The sequence below is a fragment of the Schistocerca piceifrons genome, unplaced genomic scaffold (assembly GCF_021461385.2).
Source record: "Schistocerca piceifrons isolate TAMUIC-IGC-003096 unplaced genomic scaffold, iqSchPice1.1 HiC_scaffold_2117, whole genome shotgun sequence".
Taxonomy (NCBI): Eukaryota; Metazoa; Arthropoda; class Insecta; order Orthoptera; family Acrididae; genus Schistocerca; species Schistocerca piceifrons.
The window spans coordinates 107,723-133,389 of NW_025728028.1; the positions used below are offsets into that span (position 1 = coordinate 107,723).

The 25,667-nt window shown below is 39.1% G+C and overlaps 1 protein-coding gene across 1 annotated transcript; it reads right to left on the reverse strand.

The window, feature by feature from the left end:
- Positions 1-358: 358 nt before the first annotated feature.
- Positions 359-18,880, reverse strand: LOC124742024 (the record flags this gene model as incomplete). Its single annotated transcript, XM_047248747.1, has 3 exons — positions 18,700-18,880; positions 16,150-16,482; positions 359-470 (listed from the first exon to the last, which is right to left on the reverse strand). Coding segments are annotated over exons 1-3 (626 nt in total), but the record flags the coding sequence as incomplete, so codon positions are not given.
- Positions 18,881-25,667: the final 6,787 nt, after the last annotated feature.

Consider the following 25,667-nt stretch of genomic DNA (forward strand, 5'->3'; position numbering starts at 1 on the left):
TACAAAAGGCACAATGCCGACCTAAGTTGAAGAAAACTGACTCTTCTTACTGTTTATCTTCCATTCATTCCTGTGACACTAGTTATAGATTCCGATGCTTCATTTCAGGTACTGTATCCCTGTGACCTTCTTATTGACGATGAAACAAAGAAATTGCATCGGAATTAAATACAAAAGGCACAATGCCGACTTAAGTACAAGTAAACTGACTCTTCATACTACCATGTTTTGAACCATTGCTGTTACACTAGTTATGGATTCCGATGCTTCACTTCAGGTTTACTGTATCCCTCTGACCTTCTTCTTCTTCTTCTTTCGATTTCGGCCATCTTTGGACCACGTTCAACAATTCACTTGCCCGGCATTTTGATCTTTTTTTCTCTCTTCCCAATATTTCCTCATCTTTTTCGAGTGGTTCCTCCTCCGCTCTTCCGACCATTTCCTGTTATTATTCTTTAGTTTCGTTTCTTCTGGAAAACACTTAATTTCGTTCACTATTTGTCTAAACTTTTCCCTGTCCCTGATTGACTCACGGGTGACATTAAAATAGGCCAAATCCATTTTCACCATCTGTATCCATTTATTGTTGGTTTTTTCGTTCCTGTTACTATGTTCAAACACTTTTCTTGTTAGTCTGTTTCCATCCATCCTCGACAGGTGACCATAAAACGTTAGTCTGCGTTTACGCATCGCCTCACTCACTTTCTCAATAGTTTTGTATATTTCCTTATTACGCTTTAGCTTGTACTCTTCTCCAATCTTTCTCGGTCCTAATATTTTTCTCAAAATTTTCCTTTCTTTCTTTTCCATGTTTTCTATTTCCCCCTTTTTGTTAAGAGTTAGGCACTCCGATGCATACAGGCATTCTGGTCTAATGACAGTTTTATAATGTCTTAATTTAGCTTGAATCGAAATGTTTTTTTTGTTATATATGTCTTTGGTTTTTTGAAAAGCAAATTCCATTTTCCTTGCTCTCGCCTGGTTTGCACTCTTGTCTAAACCATTCACTTGAATTATTTCACCTAAATACTTAAATTTTTCGACTCTCTTAATATTGCCGTATTTAGTAATAAGATTTTTCTTGTTATTTCTATGATTAGACATATACACGGTTTTTTCAAATGAAATCTGCAGTCCAGCTCTGGCCGAAACTTCTTGTAGTTTCTCCAGGTAGTTCTGAGCTATTTCTTCGTTTTCTTTAATTATTGCCAGATCGTCTGCAAGAGCTAAACAGTCCATTTCTATTTTTTCTTTTTTTGTTCCAATTCTGATGTCATTCTTGGTGCCTTTGAGTTCTTCTTTCCATATTCTGAATATCTTTTCCAGTACGCAGTTGAAGAGGATTGGGGATAAACCATCACCTTGTCTAACACCTGTTTTAATTTCGAACTTCCTTGAAATTTCACCCATAAATTTAACTTTGGCCTTACTGTTTGTTAGCGTCTGTTTGATAATTTGAATTGTTTTCGTATCGACCCCAAATTCTTCCAATACTTTCAGTAATGTTTCTCTATCTACCGAGTCGTATGCTTTTTTGAAATCTACAAATACTATTGCAAATCTCTGGCCTCTTGAGATTCTGTAACGAATTAGTGTTTTCAGGTTAAATATTTGTTCAACACAGGATGTACCTTGTCTAAAACCTGCTTGATATTCACCAATTTTTTTATCCAGAACTGGCTCCACGATTTGAAGTAATTTCCTTGACAAAATTTTGTATCCTACTGGTAGTAGCGAGATCCCTCTATAATTATTAACATTCATCTTATCCCCCTTTTTGTGGAGTGGGTGTATCAGGACACACTGCCAGTCTTCAGGAATTCTTTCTTCGTCCCAGATCTTCTTAAACATATGTTCCAAAACTTGTGGGAGGTTGGTATCCATTATTTTTAGGATTTCTGGTACTATGGAGTCTTCACCTGGGGCTTTATTGTTTTTTAGACTGTGTATTATGTGTTTTATTTCTTCAGCGTCTGGAGGTTTTGACTCGGTATTAGTATTTCGGTGGTTTTCAAAACTCATTTTATCTTTGGGTGGTTCACAATTTAGTAGATTCTCGAAATATTTTGCTAATATTTCACAATTAGTCTTGTTTGTCAAACCTAGCTTGTTCTCTTCATCTTTAAAACATAAATTTGGGGATTGGTATTTGGTTAGCTGTTTTCTAAAAGTTTTGTAGAAATCTCTAGAATTATTTCTTTTAAAGTCTTCCTCAATCTGTTCTAGGTTATCCTGAAATTGTCTTCTTTTTTTATTACGGAAAAGCTTAGCTGTTTCTCTTCTCTGGATTTTAAAATTGTCAAGATCTTGAGGATCTTTTGTGGAGTTCCATTTCTGCCACAATTTCTGTCTCTTCTCCAGGTTCTCATCACATTCATTGTCCCACCATGGATGTCTTCTTACTCTTTTCACGAGACAATTTTCTTTTGCTATTTCAACTATTTCGTTTTTGATCTCCTCCCATCCCGCTTCCTTATTTATTGTGGATATGCCATCGCTACCTTTGTGCAATGCTCTTTGAAACCGTTGTTTAATTTCTTCATTTTTTAACGTTTCTGTGTTATATTTTGGAATTTTGTAAGAGATTTTCTTCTCTTTTCGAAATGGGAGTGGTCTGAATTTAATCGTAGTCAAATAGTGGTCTGAATCAACATCAAGGCTTTTCAGCACTTTAGTGTTTTGAATTTCTTCTTGACAATGAAGTGAGATAGCCACATGGTCAATTTGGAATTCTCCGAGAAGTGGATTTGGTGATCTCCATGTTTTAGTTTTTCGGCTCAGCTTTTTGAAATGTGTTGTCATTATTTTCAAGTTGAAATGCCTACATACCTCTATAAGCCTTTCTCCATTTTTTGAAGTTCTTTTGTGACCTGGGAAGAGGCCTACTGTTCCATGGTATTTTTTCTCCCTTCCTATTTGTGCGTTAAAATCGCCTACTAACATTTTTATGTTCTTCTTTGAGCATCTATCCAGTTCCATTTCAAGTATCTCCCAAAATTCTTCAACTTTCTCCGGGTTATTTTTGTTGTCCTGGTTTATGGGTGCATGGCAGTTGATTATAGAGTATCCTTTGTTTTTACATTTAATCTCAAGAATGGATAGTCTCTCAGAACTCGAGTAGAAGTTAGTAACTGAATCTAAAATTGAGTGATGTACCAGAAATGCTGTTCCCAGGTATGGCATTTGTTTCATTAAGATTTTACCTGGTTTTCCTTTAAATAAACGATAGTTTTCAAAATCTAAAGCAGTTCCATCTAAAAACCTTGTTTCTTGTAATGCACATATTAAAATTTCTTTCTGGTTCAGCTTTTCAATCAATAATTTCAATTTTCCTACTTTAATTAGAGAGTTTACATTTAGGGTTGCAAACATAGTTGCTTTCTTAAATTTCAGTGTTGAGGGCTGCATACATGTTGGTTGGGGTCCTCCAAAATCCTTTGACCCCTTTGCATTGTTTCTACGAACAACGGAGGATTTGCCATTCGGTCTACCTCTTGGAGTAGTGTCTATCTTTGACGACGTTCCAATCATGCTTTGCAGTAATTGTTGGATAATAAATTGGGGGATCGGGTTGCCCCGAATCCGAAATTAAAACCAAGGTAGTAAGCCCTGGAGTTAGCTCTTCCGCTCTCTCTGCCGTTGGGAAATTGTTCCTCTTCCGCCATTGAGACCGTTGGCTGGGTTTCACCTAGTAACCCTAGGCAGGGGCCCTATGACAGGGTGCTACCGTCTGGAGCCGGACGGACCCTGGTTGTTTTACGAGGTTGTTACTCCTCCCCCTCCACACTTCCCCATCCTCTTGTTTTTAGATGGGCCCGGGCTTGGGACCGGCTTGCGGCGGTGTTTCTGACCTTCTTATTGACGATGAAACACGTAAATTGCATCGGAATTAAATACAAAAGGCACAATGCCGACTTATGTACAAGAAGACTACTCTTCTTACTGTCTATGTTTGAACCATTCCTGTGACACTAGTTATAGATTACGATGCTTCACTTCAGGTTTACTGTAACCCTCTGACCTACTTATTGACGATGAAACACAGAAATTGCATCGGAATTAAATACAAAGGGCACAATGCCGACTTAAGTACAAGAAGGCTGGCTCTTCTTACTGTCTATGATTTGAACCATTTCTGTGACACTGGTTATAGATTCCGATGCTTCACTTCAGGTTTACTGTATCCCTCTGACCTTCTTATTGACGAAGAAACACAGATATTGCATCGGAATTAAATACAAGAGGCACAATGCTGACTTAAGTATAAGAAGACTGACCCTTCTTACTATCTATGCTTTGAACTATTCTTGTGACACTAGTTATAGATTCCGATGCTTCACTTCAGGTTTACTGTATCCCTCTGACCTTCGTATTGACGATGAAACACAGAAATGGCATCGGAATTAAATACAAAAGGCACAATGCCGGTTTAAGTACAAAAAGACTAACTTTTCTTACTGTCTATGGTTTGAACCATTCCTATGACACTAGTTATAGATTCCGATGCTTCACTTCAGGTTTACTGTGTCCCTCTGACTTTCTTAGTGACGATGAAACACAGAATTTGCATCGGAATTAAATACAAAAGGCACAATGCTGACTTAAGTACAAGATAACTGACTCTTCTTACTGACTATGTTTTGAACCATTCCTGTGACACTGGTTATAGATTCCGGTGCTTCACTTCAGGTTTACTGTATCAGTCTGAGCTTCTTATTGACGATGAAACACAGAAATTGCATCGGAATTATATACAAAAGCCACAATGCCGACATAAGTACAAGAAGACTGACTCTTCTTACTGTCTATGTTTTGAATCATTCCTGTGACACTAGTTATAGATTCCGATGCTTCACTTCAGGTTTACTGTATCCCTTTCACCTTTTTATTGACGATGAAACACAGAAATTGCATCTTAATTAAATACAAAAGGCACAATGCCGACTTAAGTACAGGAAGATTGACTCTTCTTACTGTCTACGTTTTGAACCATTCCTGTGACACTAGTTATAGATTCTGATGCTTCACTTCAGGTTTACTGTATCCCTCTGTACTTCGTATTGACGATGAAATACTGAAATTGCATCCGAATTAAATACAAAAGGCACAATGCCGCCCCAAGTACAAGATGACTGGCTCTTCTTACTGTCTATGTTTTGAACCATTCCCGTGACACTAGTTATAGATTCCGATTCTTCACTCTAGGTTTACTGTATCCCCCTGACCTTCTTATTGAGGAAGAAACACATAAATTGCATCGGAATTAAATACAAAAGGCACAATGCCGACTCAAGTACAAGAAGACTGGCTCTTCTTACTGTCTATGTTTTGAACCATTCCTGTGACACTAGTTATAGATTCCGATGCTTCACTTCAGGTTTACTGTATCCCTCTGACCTTCTTATTGACGATGAAACACGTAAATTGCATCGGAATTAAATACAAAATGCACAATGCCGACTTAAGTACAAGAAGAATGAATCTTCTTACTGTCGATGTTTCGAACCATTCCTGTGACACTAGTTATCGATTCCGATGCTTCACTTCAGGTTTACTGTATCCCTCTGAACTTCTTATTGGTGATGACACACAGAAATTGCATCGGAATTAAATACAAAAGGCACAATGCCGACTCAAGTACAAGAAGACTGACACTTCTTAATGCATATGTTTTGAACCATTCCTGTGACACTAGTAATAGATTCCGATGCTTCACTTCAGGTTTACTGTATCCCTCTGACCTTCTTATTGACGATGAAACACGTAAATTGCTTCGGAATTAAATACAAAATGCACAATGCCGACTTAAGTACAAGAAGAATGAGTCTTCTTACTGTCGATGTTTCGAACCATTCCTGTGACACTAGTTATAGATTCCGATGCTTCACTTCAGGTTTACTGTATCCAGCTGACCTTCTTATTGACGATGAAGCACAGAAATTGCATCGGAATTATATACAAAAGGCACACTGAAGACTTAAGTACAAGAAGAATGACTCCTCTTACTGTCTATGTTTTGAACCATTCCTGTGACACTAGTTACAGATTCCGATACTTCACTTCAAGTTTACTGTATCCCTCTGACCTTCTTATTGTCGATGAAACACAGAAATTGCGTCTTAATTAAATACAAAAGGCACAATGCCGACTTCAGTACAAGAACACTAACTCATCTTACTGTCTATGGTTTGAACCATTCCTGTGACACTAGTTATAGATTCCGATGCTTTACTTCAGGCTTGCTGTATCCCTCTGACCTTCTTATTGACGATGAAACACAGAAATTGCATCGGAATTAAATACAAAAGGCACAATGCCAACCTAAGTACAAGAAAAACTGACTCTTCTTACTGTTTATGCTTTGAACCATTGCTGTGACACTAGTTATAGATTCCGATGCTTCACTTCAGGTTTACTGTATCCCTCTGAGCTACTTATTGACGATGAAACACAGAAATTGCATCGGAATTAAATACAAAAGGCACAATGCCGACTCAAGTACAAGAAGGCTGGCTCTACTTACTGTCTATGTTTTGAACCATTTCTGTGACACTGGTTATAGATTCCGATGCTTCACTTCAGGTTTACTGTATCCCTCTGACCTTCTTATTGACGAAGAAACACAGATATTGTATCGGAATTAAATACAAAAGGCACAATGCTGACTTAAGTATAAGAAGACAGACCCTTCTTACTGTCTATGTTTGAACCATTCCTGTGACACTAGTTATGGATTCCGATGCTGCACTTCAGGTTTACCGTATCCCTCTGACCTTCTTATTGACGATGAAACACACAAATTGCATCGGAATTAAATACAAAAGGCACAATGCCGACTTAAGTACAAGAAGATTGTCTCTTCCTACTGTCTATGTTTTGAACCATTCCTGTGACACTAGTAATAGATTCCGATGCTGCACTTCAGGTTTACTGTATCTTTCTGACGCTCTTATTGACGATGAGACACAGAAGTTGCATCCGAATTAGATACAAATGCACAATGCCGACCCAAGTAAAAGAAAACTGGCTCTTCTTACTGTTTATGTTATGAACCATTTCTGTGACACTAGTTATAGATTCTGATGCGTCCCTTCAGGTTTACTGTATCCCTCTGACCTTCTTATTGACGAAGAAACACAGAAATTGCATCGTAATTATATTCAAAAGGCCCAATGCCAACTTAAGTACAAGAAAACTGACTCTTCTTAGTGTCTATGTTTTGAACCATTCCTGTGACACTAGTTATAGAATCCGATGCGTCACTTCAGGTTTACTGTATCCCTCTGACCGTCTTATTGACGATGAAACACAGAGATTGCATGGGAATTAAATACAAAAGGCACAATGCCGACTCAGGCACAAGAAGTCTGGCTCTTCTTACGGTCTATGTTTTGAACCTTTTCTGTGAGACCGGTTTTAGATTCCGATGCTTCACTTCAGGTTTACTGTCTCCTTTGGACCTTCTTATTGACGACGAAACACAGAAATTGCATCGGAATTAAATACAAAAGGCACAATGCCGACTTAAGTACAATAAGACTGACTCTTCTTACTGTCTATGTTTTGAACCATTCCTGTGACACCAGTTATAAATTTTGATGCTTCACTGCAGTTTTACTGTATCCCTCTGACCTTCTTATTGACGATCAAACACAGTAAATTCATCGGAATTAAATACAAAAGGCACAATGCCGACTCAAGTACAAGAAGACTGGCTCTTCTTACTGTCTATGTTTTGAACCATTCCTGTGACGCTAGTTATAGATTCCGATGCTTCACTTCAGGTTTACTGTATCCCTCTGACCTTCTTATTGACGAAGAAACACAGATATTGCATCGGAATTAAATACAAAAGGCACAATGCTGACTTAAGTATAAGAAGACTGACCCTTCTTACTGTCTATGTTTGAACCATTCCTGTGACACTAGTTATGGATTCCGATGCTGCACTTCAGGTTTACCGTATCCCTCTGACCTTCTTATTGACGAAGAAACACAGAAATTGCATCGTAATTATATTCAAAAGGCCCAATGCCAACTTAAGTACAAGAAAACTGACTCTTCTTAGTGTCTATGTTTTGAACCATTCCTGTGACACTAGTTATAGAATCCGATGCTTCACTTCAGGTTTACTGTATGCCTCTGACCTTCTTATTGACGACAAATCAAAGAAATTGCATCTTAATTAAATACAAAAGGCACAATGCAGACGTAAGTAGAAGAAGACTGACTCTTCTTACTGTCTAAGATTTGAACCATTCCTGTGACACTAGTAATAGATTCCGATGCTTCACTTCAGGTTCACTGTAACCCTCGGACCTTCTTATTGACGATCAAACACAGAAAATTCATCGGAATTAAATACAAAAGCACAATGCCGACTCAAGTACAAGAAGACTGGCTCTTCTTACTGTCTATGTTTTGAACCATTCCTGTGACACTAGTTATAGATTCCGATTCTTCACTTCAGGTTTTCTGTATCCAGCTGTCCTTCTTATTGACGATGAAGCACAGAAATTGTATCGGAATTAAATACAGAAGGTACAATGCTGACTTAAGTACAAGAAGACTGACTCTTCTTACTGTCTATGATTTGAACCATTCCTGTGACACTAGTTATAGATTCCGATGCTTCACTTCAGTTTTACTGTATCCCTCTGACCTTCCTATTGACGATGAAACACAGAAATTGCATCGGAATTAAATACAAAATTCACAATGCCGACTTAAGTACAAGAAGACTGACTCTTCCTACTGTCTATGTTTTGAACCATTCCTGTGACACTAGTTTTAGATTCCGATGCTTCACTTCAGGTTATCTGCATTCCTCTGACCTCCTTATTGACGATGAAACACAGAAATTGCATCTTAATTAAATACAAAAGGCACAATGCCGACTTAAGTACAAGAAGACTGACTCTTCTTACAGTCAATGTTTTCTACCATTCCTGTGACACTAGTTATAGATTCCGATGCTTCACTTCAGGTTTACTGTATCCCTCTGATCTTCTTATTGACAATGAAACACAGAATTTGCATCGGAATTAAATATAAAATGCACAATGCCGACTTAAGTACACAAAGACTGACTCTTCTTACTCTCAATGCTTTGAACCATTCCTCTGACACTAGTTATAGATTCCGATGCTTCACTTCAGGTTTACTGTATCCCTCTGACGTTCTTATTGTCGATGAAACACAAAAATTGCATCGGAATTAAATACAAAAGGCACAATGCCGACTTAAGTACAACAAAAGTGACTCTTCTTACTGTCTATGTTTTGAACCATTCCTGTGACACTAGTAATAGATTCCGATGCTTCACGTCTGGTTTACTGTATCCCTCTGACCTTCTTATTGACGATGAAACACAGAAATTGCATCCGAATTAATTACAAAAGGCACAATGCCGACTCAAGTACATGAAGACTGGCTCTTCTTACTGTCTATGCTTTGACCCATTCCTGTGACACTAGCTATAGATTCCTATGCTTCACTTCAGGTTTACTGTATCCCTCTGACCTTCTTATTGACGATGAAACACAGATATTGCATCGGAATTATATACAAAAGGCACAATGCCGACTTAAGTACAAGAAGACCGACACTTCTTACTGTCTATGTTTTGAACCATTCCTGTGACACTTGTTATAGATTCCGATGCTTCACTTCAGGTGTACTGTATCCAGCTGACCTTGATATTGACGATGAAACACAGAAATTGCATCGGAATTATTTACAAAAGGCAAAATGACGACTTAACTACAAGAAGACTGACTCTTCCTACTGTCTATGTTTTGAACCATTCCTGTGACACTTGTTATAGATTCCGATGCTTCACTTCAGGTTTACTGTATCCCTCTGACCTTCTTATTGACGATGAAACACAGAGATTGCATGGGAATTAAATACAAAAGGCACAATGCCGGCTCAGGTACAAGAAGTCTGGCTCTTCTTACAGTCTATGTTTTGAACCTTTTCTGTGAGACCGGTTTTAGATTCCGATGCTTCACTTCAGGTTTACTGTCTCCCTTGGACCTTCTTATTGACGACGAAACACAGAAATTGCATCGGAATTAAATACAAAAGGCACAATGCCGACTTAAGTACAATAAGACTGACTCTTCTTACTGTCTATGTTTCGAACCATTCCTGTGACACCAGTTATAAATTTCGATGCTTCACTTCAGTTTTACTGTATCCCTCTGACCTTCTTATTGACGATCAAACACAGAAAATTCATCGGAATTAAATACAAAAGGCACAATGCTGACTCAAGTACAAGAAGACTGGCTCTTCTTACTGTCTATGTTTTGAACCATTCCTGTGACACTAGTTATAGATTCCGATGCTTCACTTCAGGTTTACTGTATCCAGCTGTCCTTCTTATTGACGATGAAGCACAGAAATTGCATCGGAATTAAATACAAAAGGTACAATGCTGACTTAAGTACAAGAAGACTGACTCTTCTTACTGTCTATGTTTTGAACCATTCCTGTGACACTAATTATAGATTCCGATGCTTCACTTCAGTTTTACTGTATCCCTCTGACCTTCCTATTGACGATGAAACACAGAAATTGCATCGGAATTAAATACAAAATTCACAATGCCGACTTAAGTACAAGAAGACTGACTCTTCCTTCTGTCTATGTTTTGAACCATTCCTGTGACACTAGTTTTAGATTCCGATGCTTCACTTCAGGTTTTCTGCATTCCTCTGACCTCCTTATTGACGATGAAACACAGAAATTGCATCTTAATTAAATACAAAAGGCACAATGCCGACTTAAGTACAAGAAGACTGACTCTTCTTACTGTCAATGTTTTCTACCATTCCTGTGACACTAGTTATAGATTCCGATGCTTCACTTCAGGTTTACTGTATCCCTCTGATCTTCTTACTGACAATGAAACACAGAATTTGCAACGGAATTAAATATAAAAGGCAGAATGCCGACTTAAGTACACAAAGACTGACTCTTCTTACTCTCAATGTTTTGAACCATTCCTGTGACACTAGTTATAGATTCCGATGCTTCACTTCAGGTTTACTGTATCCCTCTGACTTCTTATTGTCGATGAAACACAGAAAGTGCATCGGAATTAAATACAAAATGCACAATGCCGACTTAAGTACATAAAGACTGACTCTTCTTACTGTCTATGTTTTGAACCATTCCTGTGACACTAGTAATAGATTCCGATGCTTCACTTCTAGTTTACTGTATCCCTCTGACCTTCTTATTGACGATGAAACACAGAAATTGCATCGGAATTAATTACAAAAGGCACAATGCCGACTCAAGTACAAGAAGACTGGCTCTTCTTACTGTCTATGCTTTGACCCATTCCTGTGACACTTGCTATAGATTCCTATGCTTCACTTCAGGTTTACTGTATCCCTCTGACCTTCTTATTGACGATGAAACACAGATATTGCATCGGAATTATATACAAAAGGCACAATGCCGACTTAAGTACAAGAGGACCGACTCTTCTTACTGTCTATGTTTTGAACCATTCCTGTGACACTTGTTATAGATTCCGATGCTTCACTTCAGGTTTACTGTATCCAGCTGACCTTCTTATTGACGATGAAACACAGAAATTGCATCGGAATTATATACAAAAGGCAAAATGACGACTTAACTACAAGAAGACTGACTCTTCCTACTGTCTATGTTTTGAACCATTCCTGTGACACTAGTTATAGATTCCGATGCTTCACTTCAGGTTTACTGTATCCCTCTGACCGTCTTATTGACGATGAAACACAGAGATTGCATGGGAATTAAATACAAAAGGCACAATGCCGACTCAGGTACAAGAAGTCTGGCTCTTCTTACTGTCTATGTTTTGAACCTTTTCTGTGAGACCGGTTTTAGATTCCGATGCTTCACTTCATGTTTACTGTCTCCCTTGGACCTTCTTATTGACGACGAAACACAGAAATTGCATCAGAATTAAATACAAAAGGCCCAATGCCGACTTAAGTACAATAAGACTGACTCTTCTTACTGTCTATGGTTTGAACCATTCCTGTGACACAAGTTATAAATTTCGATGCTTCACTTCAGTTTTACTGTATCCCTCTGACCGTCTAATTGATGATGATACACAGAATTTGCATCGGAATTAAATACAAAACGCACAATGCCGACTCAAGTACAAGAAGTCTGGCTCATATTACTGTCTATGTTTTAAACCTTTCCTGTGGGACCGGTTTTGGATTCCGATGCTTCAATTCAGTTTTACTGTATCCCTTGGACTTTCTTATTGTCGACGAAACACAGAAATTGAATTGGAATTAAATAGAAAAGGCACAATGCCGACATAAGTACAAGAAAACTGACTCTTCTTCCTGTCTATGTTTTGAACCATTCCTGTGACACTAGTTATAGATTCCGTTGCTTCACTTCTGTTTTACTGTATCCCCCTGACCTTCTTATTGACGATGAAACACAGAAATTGCATCGGAATTAAATAAAAAAGGTACAATGCCGACTCAAGTACTAGAAGACTGACTCTTCTTACTGTTTTCACGTTTTTGTTTATTATTATTGCATATATACGAAAAGAGCCGAGTGAAATACTTTTAGCAATGCTGTGCTTTGCTTTTCTTTATCATCATTACCCTTTAGCGGAATAAAATGTATATATCGAAGTCTTATTGTTCTGGATCTGGCCTACAATTTAAGGAACGATTTTTCGTAACTGCAACTCATGCTAAGAATCAATAATCCTCCCTACTTCATAGTGATTAAAAGTTGAAATTACTTTGTTATGAGCACTGGTGTTACAGTCCATGTGATCGTTCAAAAACACAAGTTCGCAGTGGATTTTATTTCTCGTTAAAATGCCATTTCATACCACGACTAGCCCCAGAACATGAGACTCTCATTAAAAAAATACGTTGTCACTATAAAGTTTGCCAGATCAGAACGGAGCACAGCAAGATTCCTATCAGATCCTGAAGGTACATTAAATTATTTGCACTGTAAATTATATCCTATCAGCAGCCCGCGTCAATCTGCAACACATCATAAAATCTGCTGATCTTCAGTGCCAGTCTGGGAGCTAAAAGAAATAATATTATTTTACTATTATTTTACCGCTTTCTTGCGGTATGCTCGACTATATTGTAAGTCGTTTAAATACGCCGCGGCAGCGGCTCTTCGTTCTCCACGCAGCTCAGCACCACAGATAATATTTTTATAACTGAAAAATGTCTCAACAGGATGGGATAATATGCAAGCAAGCTTAACAATAAATCATACAAGTTTTCATTTAAACAACTCTATTAAAACCTTTAAATATCTCAGTGATTACAGACCTATGTGAATTCACACGTAATGGCGTACATTGCTTAGTCTCGACAAAAGAATGCTACACTAGCGTTCGCTACTACGACACAGGATATCTTATTCGTTCGACTCCCAGATGAAGAAGACAAAGAAATTGCTATTCGTCACGTATTATATACTAGTGACTTATTTTAATCTCTGTTTAACATTTATCTTCTGTGTCGGTTTTATTACTCGCCGACGCAGATATTCTCAAAATAAATAATAAAATAAATACGAAGTTTTATACAATGACACAATATGGTACATCTAATTCTCTAATTACTACATAATCTATTGTTTTTGTTTCTCTAGACGTTACAATGCCCCCTGGCAGCAATTGACTAACGTTGGAAATGTTCGGCAGTATGCTGCCACTAACGTCTGTTTGGTTATTGTCTGTTACCTTGGTTGGATCATTCACTTTACACTTCTTAGTTCTTTTACACTGTAGGTTTAATTACACTTTTTATACTGTTCTTTCACTTTGCGAGGTGACCGTCAACCTAGTCCCAGGGTCATTACATTTATTTGGCTCCCCCATTCGGGCTACGTGCGATCAGAAAACCTGGGAAAACTGCGCCGGAGCCATGGTCATCTCGTCTGGTTTGTTTTAATACCCAGTTTGATCACAAAAAGTTCAGATTCTATCCAATGTTCACATATAACAAAGGCTATTTGTGAGAGCATGTTAAACCTTTAGTCTCTTTGTTACCCATATAATATTTGTGTTTTAGATTGTAATGAAAGTCACTTGTTACACATTTTTACAGTAGTATCATGAATCGTCCTTGCATTTGCTCACGACAATTGGTTTAAAATGTCCAGCATTCATGCGAGTATACTTCATTAACATGACGAAAACATATTATATCTATATATCACTGAACCAATGAATACTTTGAGTCCGTATTGAATAACTCAAGAAAAAAAAACAAATGTTTGTCACGTCATTTCGTGTCCACTAAACCCTATTCATGTTAGTGCATTAAACACATATTTGGTAGTTCATTTGAATGACAACAATGTTGTACGGAGCTGGCGGCGCGAAGCAATTGTTGAGTCGCGTCGTCTGGAACGCCGCGTGCCGACGGCCGCTGGGTTCGACGACCGGCTCTCAGTAACAGCGACGTCGTGCTGACGTGGCGCCCAAGCAGTCGCGAACCGCGGCGAACCATTCGCCGATGTCGGCGAGTGGCAGTGGTTTACCGCGACCAGCTGGCTGGCGGCACGGCACTCGTCTCGGCTTCTCCGCATGGCTCCCCGTTGTAGCGCATGAAACAAACATTCCACAACGGTGTACTGTCTTTAAGGACACAGATTACTAGCTGTGGAAGAAGATGCAACTTGTTAAAAGCGTTTATTGTTCAGTAAGCCGTCGCTTCACTGGTATGCACAGGATGGTTTGGCGTGATAACAGGTTTCTTGTGGCATTGTGACACTGGTATTCAAGGTTCGTCACACGCACATTGTACTACACATTTTCACTCACTCCACGGTTGGTACACTGCCAGAGCGTCTTTCAACACGTGAAAATGTTTCGTAACACACATACTAAATGTCCCCGTCGAGCGATGTTCGTTTAACTCGACTCCGAACGGATCAATAACTACTGTTTTTATACACTGTCTATTGTTCGTTGAGCACTGCACTAGGACAGTCTGTCACTTAACACTAGACTTATCGACGTATATATTGGTGCAGATACAACAGTCATTTTCTGTCCCTGCTACACACAATATTCCGTCCGTTCCTCCATTGTTTATGCACACAGTTTATTTTTTAATACCTTTTAACTGTTCTTCGCATATTCACTCTCATCTACAGGGCGTCTATTTGTTTTTACCTATTCACAACACACTTTTCATATTGTTACTAGGCGTATATAGCCCTTTTGTAAAATTTTTTAATTTTCTTATCAGTGTAGCTTGCCTGGTTATCACCCATCTATCAAACAGATTTTACCATGTGCATGACAGCTTGACTTGGGCATATTGATCAATAAATACTTCATTTAGCACTAGCATTATTTTTAATGATTTTTCCTATATGACTACAGTGTAGGTTCCACATTGGTTGACTTAATTCGCGTATCGCGTAATGAATATTCAAGGGCGTGTACCAAGTACACAGGCTTCAATTGAAGCATTGTTATATACAAAGCGGATTTTCCACGGAACGGGCTTGTTTTTGGATTAGCTTATGCTCCAGTGTCGTTCTCATATCACTACTGGCAGCAAACATCACATAATTCTTGCATATTACAAAGTCCATGTTTGGCTAGTCAAGACTCTCTTTCTCAGGGTTCCTTATCCTAATACAATTGCAACAGTTACCTTACTATATTAGATGGCACCATTAATTGCACTTACATACTACACATAGAAAATGGTTCAAGAAATTAATCCTTTGTATAATGATTCAAGAAATTAATCCTCACTTTATCAACAAGAAGATTGTTCGTTGCTTAATGAGCCTATAATTTTTAAATGGCTCTAATTGTCTGTAAACAAAATCTTTCCTGTGTAAGCTATTGCCTACTTTCTGAATCCACTTCCTCCAAGTTTCATTACACACAAATTTCATTCTTAATACTAACATACTTATATTCGAAAACACAATTAAAATCTTCTTACAACTATTACTCTTTATATGTGATATGTCACTGAATAAATAACTTCACATCTTTATGTGGATACAATCCTTTGATCTTCCCCGTATGGGGATGTGCTAACAAATAGCTACATTCGTGTGGCACGCTTATTACTTCAAAAGGCCCTGAATATAGCAATTGCCACTTACTACTCTGTTTTAAGGTGGCTGAGGATTTAGCGTGGTTACGAATAAGTACTAGATCCCCTACATTATATTTCTGTTCGTTAGTTACACCTCGGTCGTACTTCCTTTTCCTCTTTGCCGCACAGCTGGTTAGTCTGTTCCATATCTTTTTCATCTTTTCCTCCCTTGTTTCTGCCTTGACTGTTAGTCTCGGCAAAGGCATGAGCCATTCATTCGGTGTCTCACTAAATCCCTTCAATATCTCTACCGGTGGATAGCCTGTACTTGAATGGGGTGTTAAATTGTGTATTTCTACAAATTTCGGTACTAGCCCTGGCCATTTGGTATGTTGGTTCCCTATGTAGATTCTAAGGAACTTATTCAATTCTCTGAATATTCTTTCAACTAGACTGGCTTCGGGATGGAACCGGGATACCAGAATATGCTGTATATTTTGTTCCCGTAGGTAATTTTTCCAAGTTCGACCCGTGAAATAAGAAGCATTATCAGTCGTTATGGCTTCGGGTTTTCCCACTTGGGGCAAGTATTCTTGACTGATCCGCCTGACCATGGTTTTGGCAGTAGCTGATTTTATGCAATAAATTGCCAAGTATTTGGAAAAAATATCGTACATGGCCAGTATATACTTCATACCTCCTCTGGCCATGGGATAAGGACCGGCTACATCCACAGATACTATTTGAAGCGGCCTGAGTGGAACTATGGGATGTAGCTCAAACTTAGTGGATCTATTATAATGTTTTGCTTTTTGACATATCACGCAAGTTCTAACTGTTGCCTGAATTTGGTGTTTCATACAGGGAAAGTAGCAGTATCTGGCCATGATCTCTGCACACTTTCCAATCCCTGCATGGCCCCATGCCAAGTGCGTGTGCCATATCATCACTTTTACCGACTGGTTAGGTATACATACTGCCCAGCAGTCTTCTTTCGTACTAAGTTTATGATACAAAATATGGTTCACTATTTTAAAACCTTGCTCACCTCTATTGTTAACACTCTCTTCAATATTATTAATGATTTTTTTCCACATCGGATCTGACCTTTGTAATTCGCAAATGTTTTTACATATATATAAAAAATCCTTCATGTAAGTATTGTCACGCACTAACAACACTTTATACTCCTCGGATTGCTCTAACATTTCTGCTACATCCGGTAATCCTACCGGCAGTCGCGACAGAGCATCCGCTATTACGTTATCTTGGCCTTTTATGTACATAATCTTTATCCGGTATTCTTGTAGGACAAGCATCCATCTCCTCAGTCTAGTATGGAATAGTTTGCATGACATCAAAAAACTTAACGCCTGGTGGTCACTATACACTTTAATCTCCTTCCCTTGTAAATAATAATTAAACTTTTTCACAGCCCAGATTACTGCAAGTGCTTCCAATTCGGTTGCCGAGTAGGCTCTCTCGCAGCTAGTTAAGGTCCTACTGGCGAAGCCGATAATCTTTATTGTTGTCGGGTCGTTTCCTTCCTCCCACTGAAATAAGCACGCTCCCAGGCCATAGGAACATGAATCCGTCGCAAGACAAAAATCTTTTGACAGATCTGGGTGCTGCAAAATATTTGCATTCAGTAGGGCGGTTTTAATCGCTTCAAAAGCTTGTTGACATTTGTCAGTCCAAACCCATTGCACACTTTTTCGTAGCAGATTTAGTAGCGACGCGTCATTTAACAACTGATTGGGCACGAACCTTCTGAAAAAAGACGTGAGCCCAAGGAACGCTTTCAATTGCCTCTTAGTGCGGGGGCTTGGAAATTCTCGGATCGCCTCTAGTTTTTTGTTGTCTGGGCGTATACCAAGTGGTGTAATAAGATGGCCTAAAAACTTAATTTTATTTCGTCCAAATTTTGACTTTTCTAGGTTTGCTGTCACACCTGCTTGCTTAAATCTCTCTAGTACTCTACGCAACAATTCCATATGTTCGTCCCAAGTAGCAGTAGCGATTACCAGATCATCAACATATACAGTGATTTTTTCTAATAAGTCTGGACCCAGTACCGTGTCTAGTGCAGTAATAAACACTCCAGCACTCACATTCAATCCGAAGGGAAGTACCTTGAATTGGTAACTCCGCCCTCCGAATATGAAAGCTGTGTACTTCCTGGATTCCGGTGTAAGGGGAATTTGCCAATATGAACTTTTCAGATCGACCGAGGTCAAGTACTGTGCTCCATGAAATTTTTGTATCTGCTCATCTAAATTCTCAGGGCGAGTCCGGACAGGTATGATAATTTTGTTAATGTCCCTCGCATCTAACACTAGCCTGATTTTTCCATTGGCTTTCGCCACTGTTACAAGAGGACTACTGTATGGAGAGAAGGAGGGCTCAATGATATCCCAATCTAACATCTTCCGAATCTCTTTAGCTACTAATTCCCTCCTCGACCAAGGGATGGAGTAAGTCGCGCGACAGTATGTTTTGTGTGGCATCACCTCTATGTGATAGTGGTACCCTTTGACTATTCCTGGTCGGTCGGTAAATACCATAGTGTATTCCGATAGCAGCTGCGTCAACTGTTGCTTTTGTTTATCGCTTAAACCTTCAGATTCCTGCACTTTGGTTTGAAATGCCTCAATATTTGTTTCAAAATTTCGATCCTCTAAATTCGGGTAATAGAGGTCTGCTGCATGTGACAAATCATCAAGGTGTAGTACCCAAGGGTTCCTACCCTTGATATTGATTCGATTGCAACACGGCACAAGTACCTCCTTCGATTTCATCATAGATAACTCAATCCTCCTACCCCTATTAACTATGCTTAATTTCCCCAAGGAGAGGTCGATCAATGCATCCCTCTCACGGAGAAAATCTACTCCCAGAATGCAGGCCACCTTCAATCCTTTAACAACGAGGAACGAGCTCACTATGGCTTCGCCCTCCTTACAAATCTCCACCTGCACCTGGTACTTAACTGATTGGCTCTGTGCACCAATGGCTCCAGACACCTTACAATTATTAACCGGGAAAGTCGGAACGCTATGTCCTTTTCCCAGTGCCTTAAATAACTCCATACTCATTACACTTACTGAGGCACCTGTGTCGATGATTATATTCACTGCAACATCATTGATTTTCGCTTCGATAATAGCTTGCACATTTTCGTTATTATCTTTCTTACATTCGTGTGGTTCGTTCAGTAGATCTTTATCCATACTGACACCATCGTTGTATCGCAGCATACGTATCCCAGGTATATTATTATCACTCGTGTTGCTCTCACTCCATCTCTCGGCCATCGATGGAGAGCATATCGAGGCCGATTCTAGTTTGTTGGATTAGTTGCTTGTGAAGTACTTGGAAGGCTATTGTCCGCGACCTCCACTATATGTACACTCTGATTTGTCGGCCGCCACGGCTGCGCAATAGGCGCGTTTTGCGGCGGTGGTCTATTGTTGTCATACCGGTCATTACCCTGTCGCTCTGGGCTTCTTCGCTGATTTTGCTGCCAATTTCGTTTACTATCACTATAATTGCTCTGCCACTGACCTCGCGCATTTTTCCCGCGGTTGGTCCCTGACATTCCAGATTCGTACCGGTCGTCAAATCGACGTCTTTTGTTATAGGTTGTTTGTCCATACCCGTTCTGGCCTCTACCATTACTACCATTTTGCGAATGTTCTTGCCGCTTGTTACCACCCCCACCATTTACTTGGTTGTGGTTTTGTGCACTACTATTTCTGTCATGTTTACATCCTGACCCATTATTCCGCGAGTGATCACACGCTGATTTTGCGTCTTCCTGTATCAAGTCTATAGAATCTAGAACAGACAGGAAGTTTTCCATATCGCTTTCTGGTACGTGTATTAATTTCTCTTTGATATGAATGGGTAAATGTGATTTTAGTAGTCTTATTATGTCTCTTGGTGATATAGGCTCGTCCCAGTAGCGTGTTTTGTTTATATATTTTTCAAAATACCGTCTCAAATTCCCCAGACGAGGTGAGTACGGTTTGGGATTATATACTTCTTTTCTTAGCCGCTCTTGTATACAAGGCGACCAATATTTCGATAGAAATGCCCTTTCGAATTGTTCATATGTCATGCAGCTGTCTGCTACTTCTGTAGCCCACAACGCTGCGTCACCTTGAATGTACGACTTTACGTATTGAATTTTCTGTGTTTCGTTCCACACACTGGGCAAGATATTTTTAAAGCTTTTTATGAATACTACTGGGTGTACTGATTTCCGTTCAGTAGTAAACGTTTGAAATTGTCTATTTTTGATTAAACTTTCTTCCACTAATATTTTTGAACTACATGGTTTTGCTCCTTGGACATATGCTGTGTGCTCCGAACCGAAGCTACAGCTCTTCGCATTATCGACTACAGATTCCCCATTGTTGTATCGCGTATAAGTTTGTGCGTTGCCAAAACCATGGGCTGTTGGCGACAGAGGTTCCTGTTCCAAATGTTTTCTGCTTTGTGCTAAACCCTTCTCCAGGTCGGATATCCGTTTGTTCATATTCACTTGCCACTGCGGAATATCCTCACTGAGTATTTGTTTGATGGTTTGCACGTCGTTCTGTACCTGACTATTCACTGCGGTACTGAACGATTCGGATCTTCTATTTGCTATGGCTGCTTGTACTTTGGAATTAATGTTCTTGTCAACCTCACACTCCTTCACTTCTAGCCATGAGTTGAATTCTGTTTCAATTTTAGTTGCTTGTTCGTTCCACTTCTGCTCTACAAGCTGCGTGGAATCTGTTTCTAGCTTTTCTACTCGATTGGCTAATACACCTATTTCGTCTACCCTGTTAGTGTTTGCTACTTGCAGGTTGTTGACCTGTTCAGTCAGCTCCTGCACGGCCTTAGGTATCGACTCATAATTCTGTTCCATATCTGCAATCTCTTTTTTCATGTTCTCTAACGATTGCACAAGTTGCTGGTCCCGCTCAGCTTGCCGGCGATCTCGCTCAGCTTGCTGGGCAAGTAAATTTTCTGCTAGCCTACGATCTCGCTCAGCTTGCTGGCGGTCTCGCTCGACTTGCTGTTGCGCAAATTCTGCCTGGTAATTCAGCACGCGCTCTAATATAGCCTGAAGCGAATACCCACCAGGCAGATTACCACTCTCTGGTTCCTGCTTTTCTGGTGGTGGTACAACTTCTTTCTCTACATCCCCTTGAGGACTAGTGGGCGGTGGCACCACTTCCTGTGCCCCTGCCCCCACATTCTCACATGTTATATCCTCAAAGAGAGTACTAGTACTACTTGAGGTACCCGGTTCCACATTTCCTGCACTAACTAATTGTTGCTCTTCAGTATCCATATTGCTCGGACGTTGACTACGCAACTTAACCATATTCATAAATTGCTTACTAAACCACAAAGTCTGACAGTTTTGCCCCTTGCACACAAAATACGTTAATTTATCTACACTAACTGCACACTAAAAATTACTGTCTACCATCAACTTTGTCCTGTCACAAACACTAACGTCAAACTACGCACAATATGCACACCACTAGCGAAATGAGATCACTTCACTGGAGCTCGACTTCTACAAACAGGACAACTACACTGTAGTCTTACCTTTAGTTTATCTTATCTCGGGGTTCGGCTGCCCCCGGATTACGTAGTCGTTACAGCTTCTCAGTACTATCAGGATCGTCTTCTCAGACTCGTTTACAGTAGTACGATTTGTCATGAAAGAGTGTTTACACATTCATTAATACATAGCATTGATCATGCTATACATACATACATTTATCACTAAATACATATATATCTACACATACATAACAATCAACACTGAAAGAAAAATACATAAAATTTTATATTAGTGGCCACTGCAATTTCGGGCCCCGCGTTTTTGGGCGACAGTTTCACGTTTTTGTTTATTATTATTGCATATATACGAAAAGAGCCGCGTGAAATACTTTTAGCAATGCTGTGCTTTGCTTTTCTTTGTCATCATTACCCTTTAGCGGAATAAAATGTATATATGGAAGTCTTATTGTTCTGGATCTGGCCTACAATTTAAAGAACGATTTTTCGTAACTGCAACTCATGCTAAGAATCAATAATCTTCCCTACTTCATAGTGATTAAAAGTTGAAATTACTTTGTTATGAGCACTGATGTTACAGTCCAAGTGATCGTTCAAAAACACAAGTTCGCAGTGGATTTTATTTCTCTTTAAAATGCTATTTCATACCACGACTAGCCCCAGAACATGAGACTCTCATTAAAAAAATACGTTGTCACTATAAAGTTTGCCAGATCAGAACGGAGCACAGCAAGATTCCTATCAGATCCTGAAGGTACATTAAATTATTTGCACTGTAAATTATATCCTATCAGCAGCCCGCGTCAATCTGCAACACATCATAAAATCTGCTGATCTTCACTGCCAGTCTGGGAGCTAAAAGAAATAATATTATTTTACTATTATTTTACCGCTTCCTTGCGGTATGCTCGACTATATTGTAAGTCGTTTAAATACGCCGCGGCAGCGGCTCTTCGTTCTCCACGCAGCTCAGCACCACAGATAATATTTATATAACTGAAAAATGTCTCAAAAGGATGGGATAATATGCAAGCAAGCTTAACAATAAATAATACAAGTTTTCATTTAAACAACTCTATTAAAACCTTTAAATATCTCAGTGATTACAGACCTTTGTGAATTCACACGTAATGGCGTACATCGCTTAGTCTCGACAAAAGAATGCTACACCAGCGTTCGCTACTACGACACAGGATATCTTATTCGTTCGACTCCCAGATGAAGAAGACAAAGAAATTGCTATTCGTCACGTATTATATACTAGTGACTTATTTTAATCTCTGTTTAACATTTATCTTCTGTGTCAGTTTTATTACTCGCCGACGCAGATATTCTCAAAATAAATAATAAAAAAAAATACAAAGTTTTATACAATGACACAATATGGTACATCTAATTCTCTAATTACTACATAATCTATTGTTTTTGTTTCTCTAGACGTTACACTGTCTATGTTTTGAACCATTGCTGTGACCCTACTTATAGATTCCGATGCCTCACTTCAGATTTACTGTATCCCCCCGACCGTCGTATTGACGATGAACACAGAAATTGCATCGGAATTAAATACAAAAGGCACAATGCCGACTCAAGTACAAGAAGACTGGCTCTTCTTCCTGTCTATGTTTTGAACCATTCCAGTGACACTAGTTATAGATTCAGATGCTTCACTTCAGGTTTCCTGTATCCAGCTGACCTTCTTATTGACGAAGAATCACAGAAATTGCAACGGAATTAAATACAAAATGCACAATGGCGACTTAAGTACAAGAAGACTGACTCTTATTATTGTCTATGTTTTGAACCATTACTGTGACACTAGTTTTACATTCCGATGCTTCACTCCAGGTTCACTGTATCCCTCTGACCTCCTTATTGACGAAGAAACGCAGAAATTGCATCTTAATTGAATACAAAAGGCACAGTGCCGACTTAAGTACAAGAAGACTGATTCTTCTTACTGTCTATGTTTTGAACCATTCCTGTGACACTAGTTATAGATTCCGATGCTTCACTTCAGGTTTACTGTATCCCTCTGACCTTCTTATTGACGATGAAACACAGAAAATGCATCGGAATTATATAGAAAAGGCACAATGCCGACTTAAGTAAAAAAAGACTGTCTCTTCTTACTCTCAATGTTTTGAACCATTCCTGTGACACTAGTTGTAGATTACGATGCTTCACTTCAGGTTTACTGTATCCCTCTGACCTTCTTATTGACGATGAAACACAGAAATTTCAATGGAATTAAATACAAAAGGCACAATGCCGACTTAAGTACAAGAAGACTGACTCTTCTTACTGTCTATGCTTTGAACCATTCCTGTGACACTACTTATAGATTCCGATGCCTCACTTCAGATTTACTGTATCCCCCCGACCGTCGTATTGACGATGAAACACAGAAAATGCATCGGAATTATATAGAAAAGGCACAATGCCGACTTAAGTAAAAAAAGACTGTCTCTTCTTACTCTCTATGTTTTGAACCATTCCTGTGACACTAGTTGTAGATTACGATGCTTCACTTCAGGTTTACTGTATCCCTCTGACCTTCTTATTGACGATGAAACACAGAAATTTCATCGGAATTAAATACAAAAGGCACAATGCCGACTTAAGTACAAGAAGACTGACTCTTCTTACTGTCTATGCTTTGAACCATTCCTGTGACACTACTTATAGATTCCGATGCCTCACTTCAGATTTACTGTATCCCCCCGACCGTCGTATTGACGATGAAACACAGAAAATGCATCGGAATTATATAGAAAAGGCACAATGCCGACTTAAGTAAAAAAAGACTGTCTCTTCTTACTCTCTATGTTTTGAACCATTCCTGTGACACTAGTTGTAGATTACGATGCTTCACTTCAGGTTTACTGTATCCCTCTGACCTTCTTATTGACGATGAAACACAGAAATTTCATCGGAATTAAATACAAAAGGCACAATGCCGACTTAAGTACAAGAAGACTGACTCTTCTTACTGTCTATGTTTTGAACCATTCCTGTGACACTAGTTATAGATTCCGATGCTTCACTTCAGTTATACTGTATCCCTCTGACCTTCTTATTGACGATGAAACACAGAAATTGCATCGGAATTAAATACAAATGCACAATGCCGACTTAAGTACAAGTAGACTGCCTCTTCTTACTGTCTCTGTTTTGAACCATTCCTGTGACACTAGTTATAGATTCCGATGCTTCACTTCAGTTTTACTGTATCCCTCTGACCGTCTAATTGATGATGATACACAGAATTTGCATCGGAATTAAATACAAAGAGCACAATGCCGACTCAAGTACAAGAAGTCTGGCTCATATTACTGTCTATGTTTTTGAACCATTCCTGTGAGACCGGTTTTGGATTCCGATGCTTCTATTCAGGTTCACTGTATCCCTCGGACTTTCTTATTGACAATGAAACACAGAAACTGAATTGGAATTAAATAGAAAAGGCACAATGCCGACATAAGCACAAGGAAACTGACTCCTCTTCCTGTCTATGATTTGAACCATTCCTGTGACACTAGTTATAGATTCCGATGCTTCACTTCAGGTTTACTGTATCCAGCTGACCTTCTTATTGACGATGAAACACAGAAATTGCATCGGAATTATATACAAAAGGCAAAATGCCGACTTAAATACAAGAAGACTGACTCTTCCTACTGTCTATGTTTTGAACCATTCCTGTGACACTAGTTATAGATTCCGATGTTTCACTTCAGGTTAACTGTATCCCTCTGGCCGTCTTATTGACGATGAAACACAGAGATTGCATGGGAATTAAAAACAAAAGGCACAATGCCGACTCAGGTACAAGAAGTCTGGCTGTACTTACTGTCTATGTTTTGAACCATTCCTGTGACACTAGTTATAGATTCCGATGCTTCGCTTCAGTTTTACTGTATCCCCCTGACCTTCTTATTGACGATGAAACACAGAAATTGCATCCGAAATAAATACAAAAGCCACAATGCCGACTCA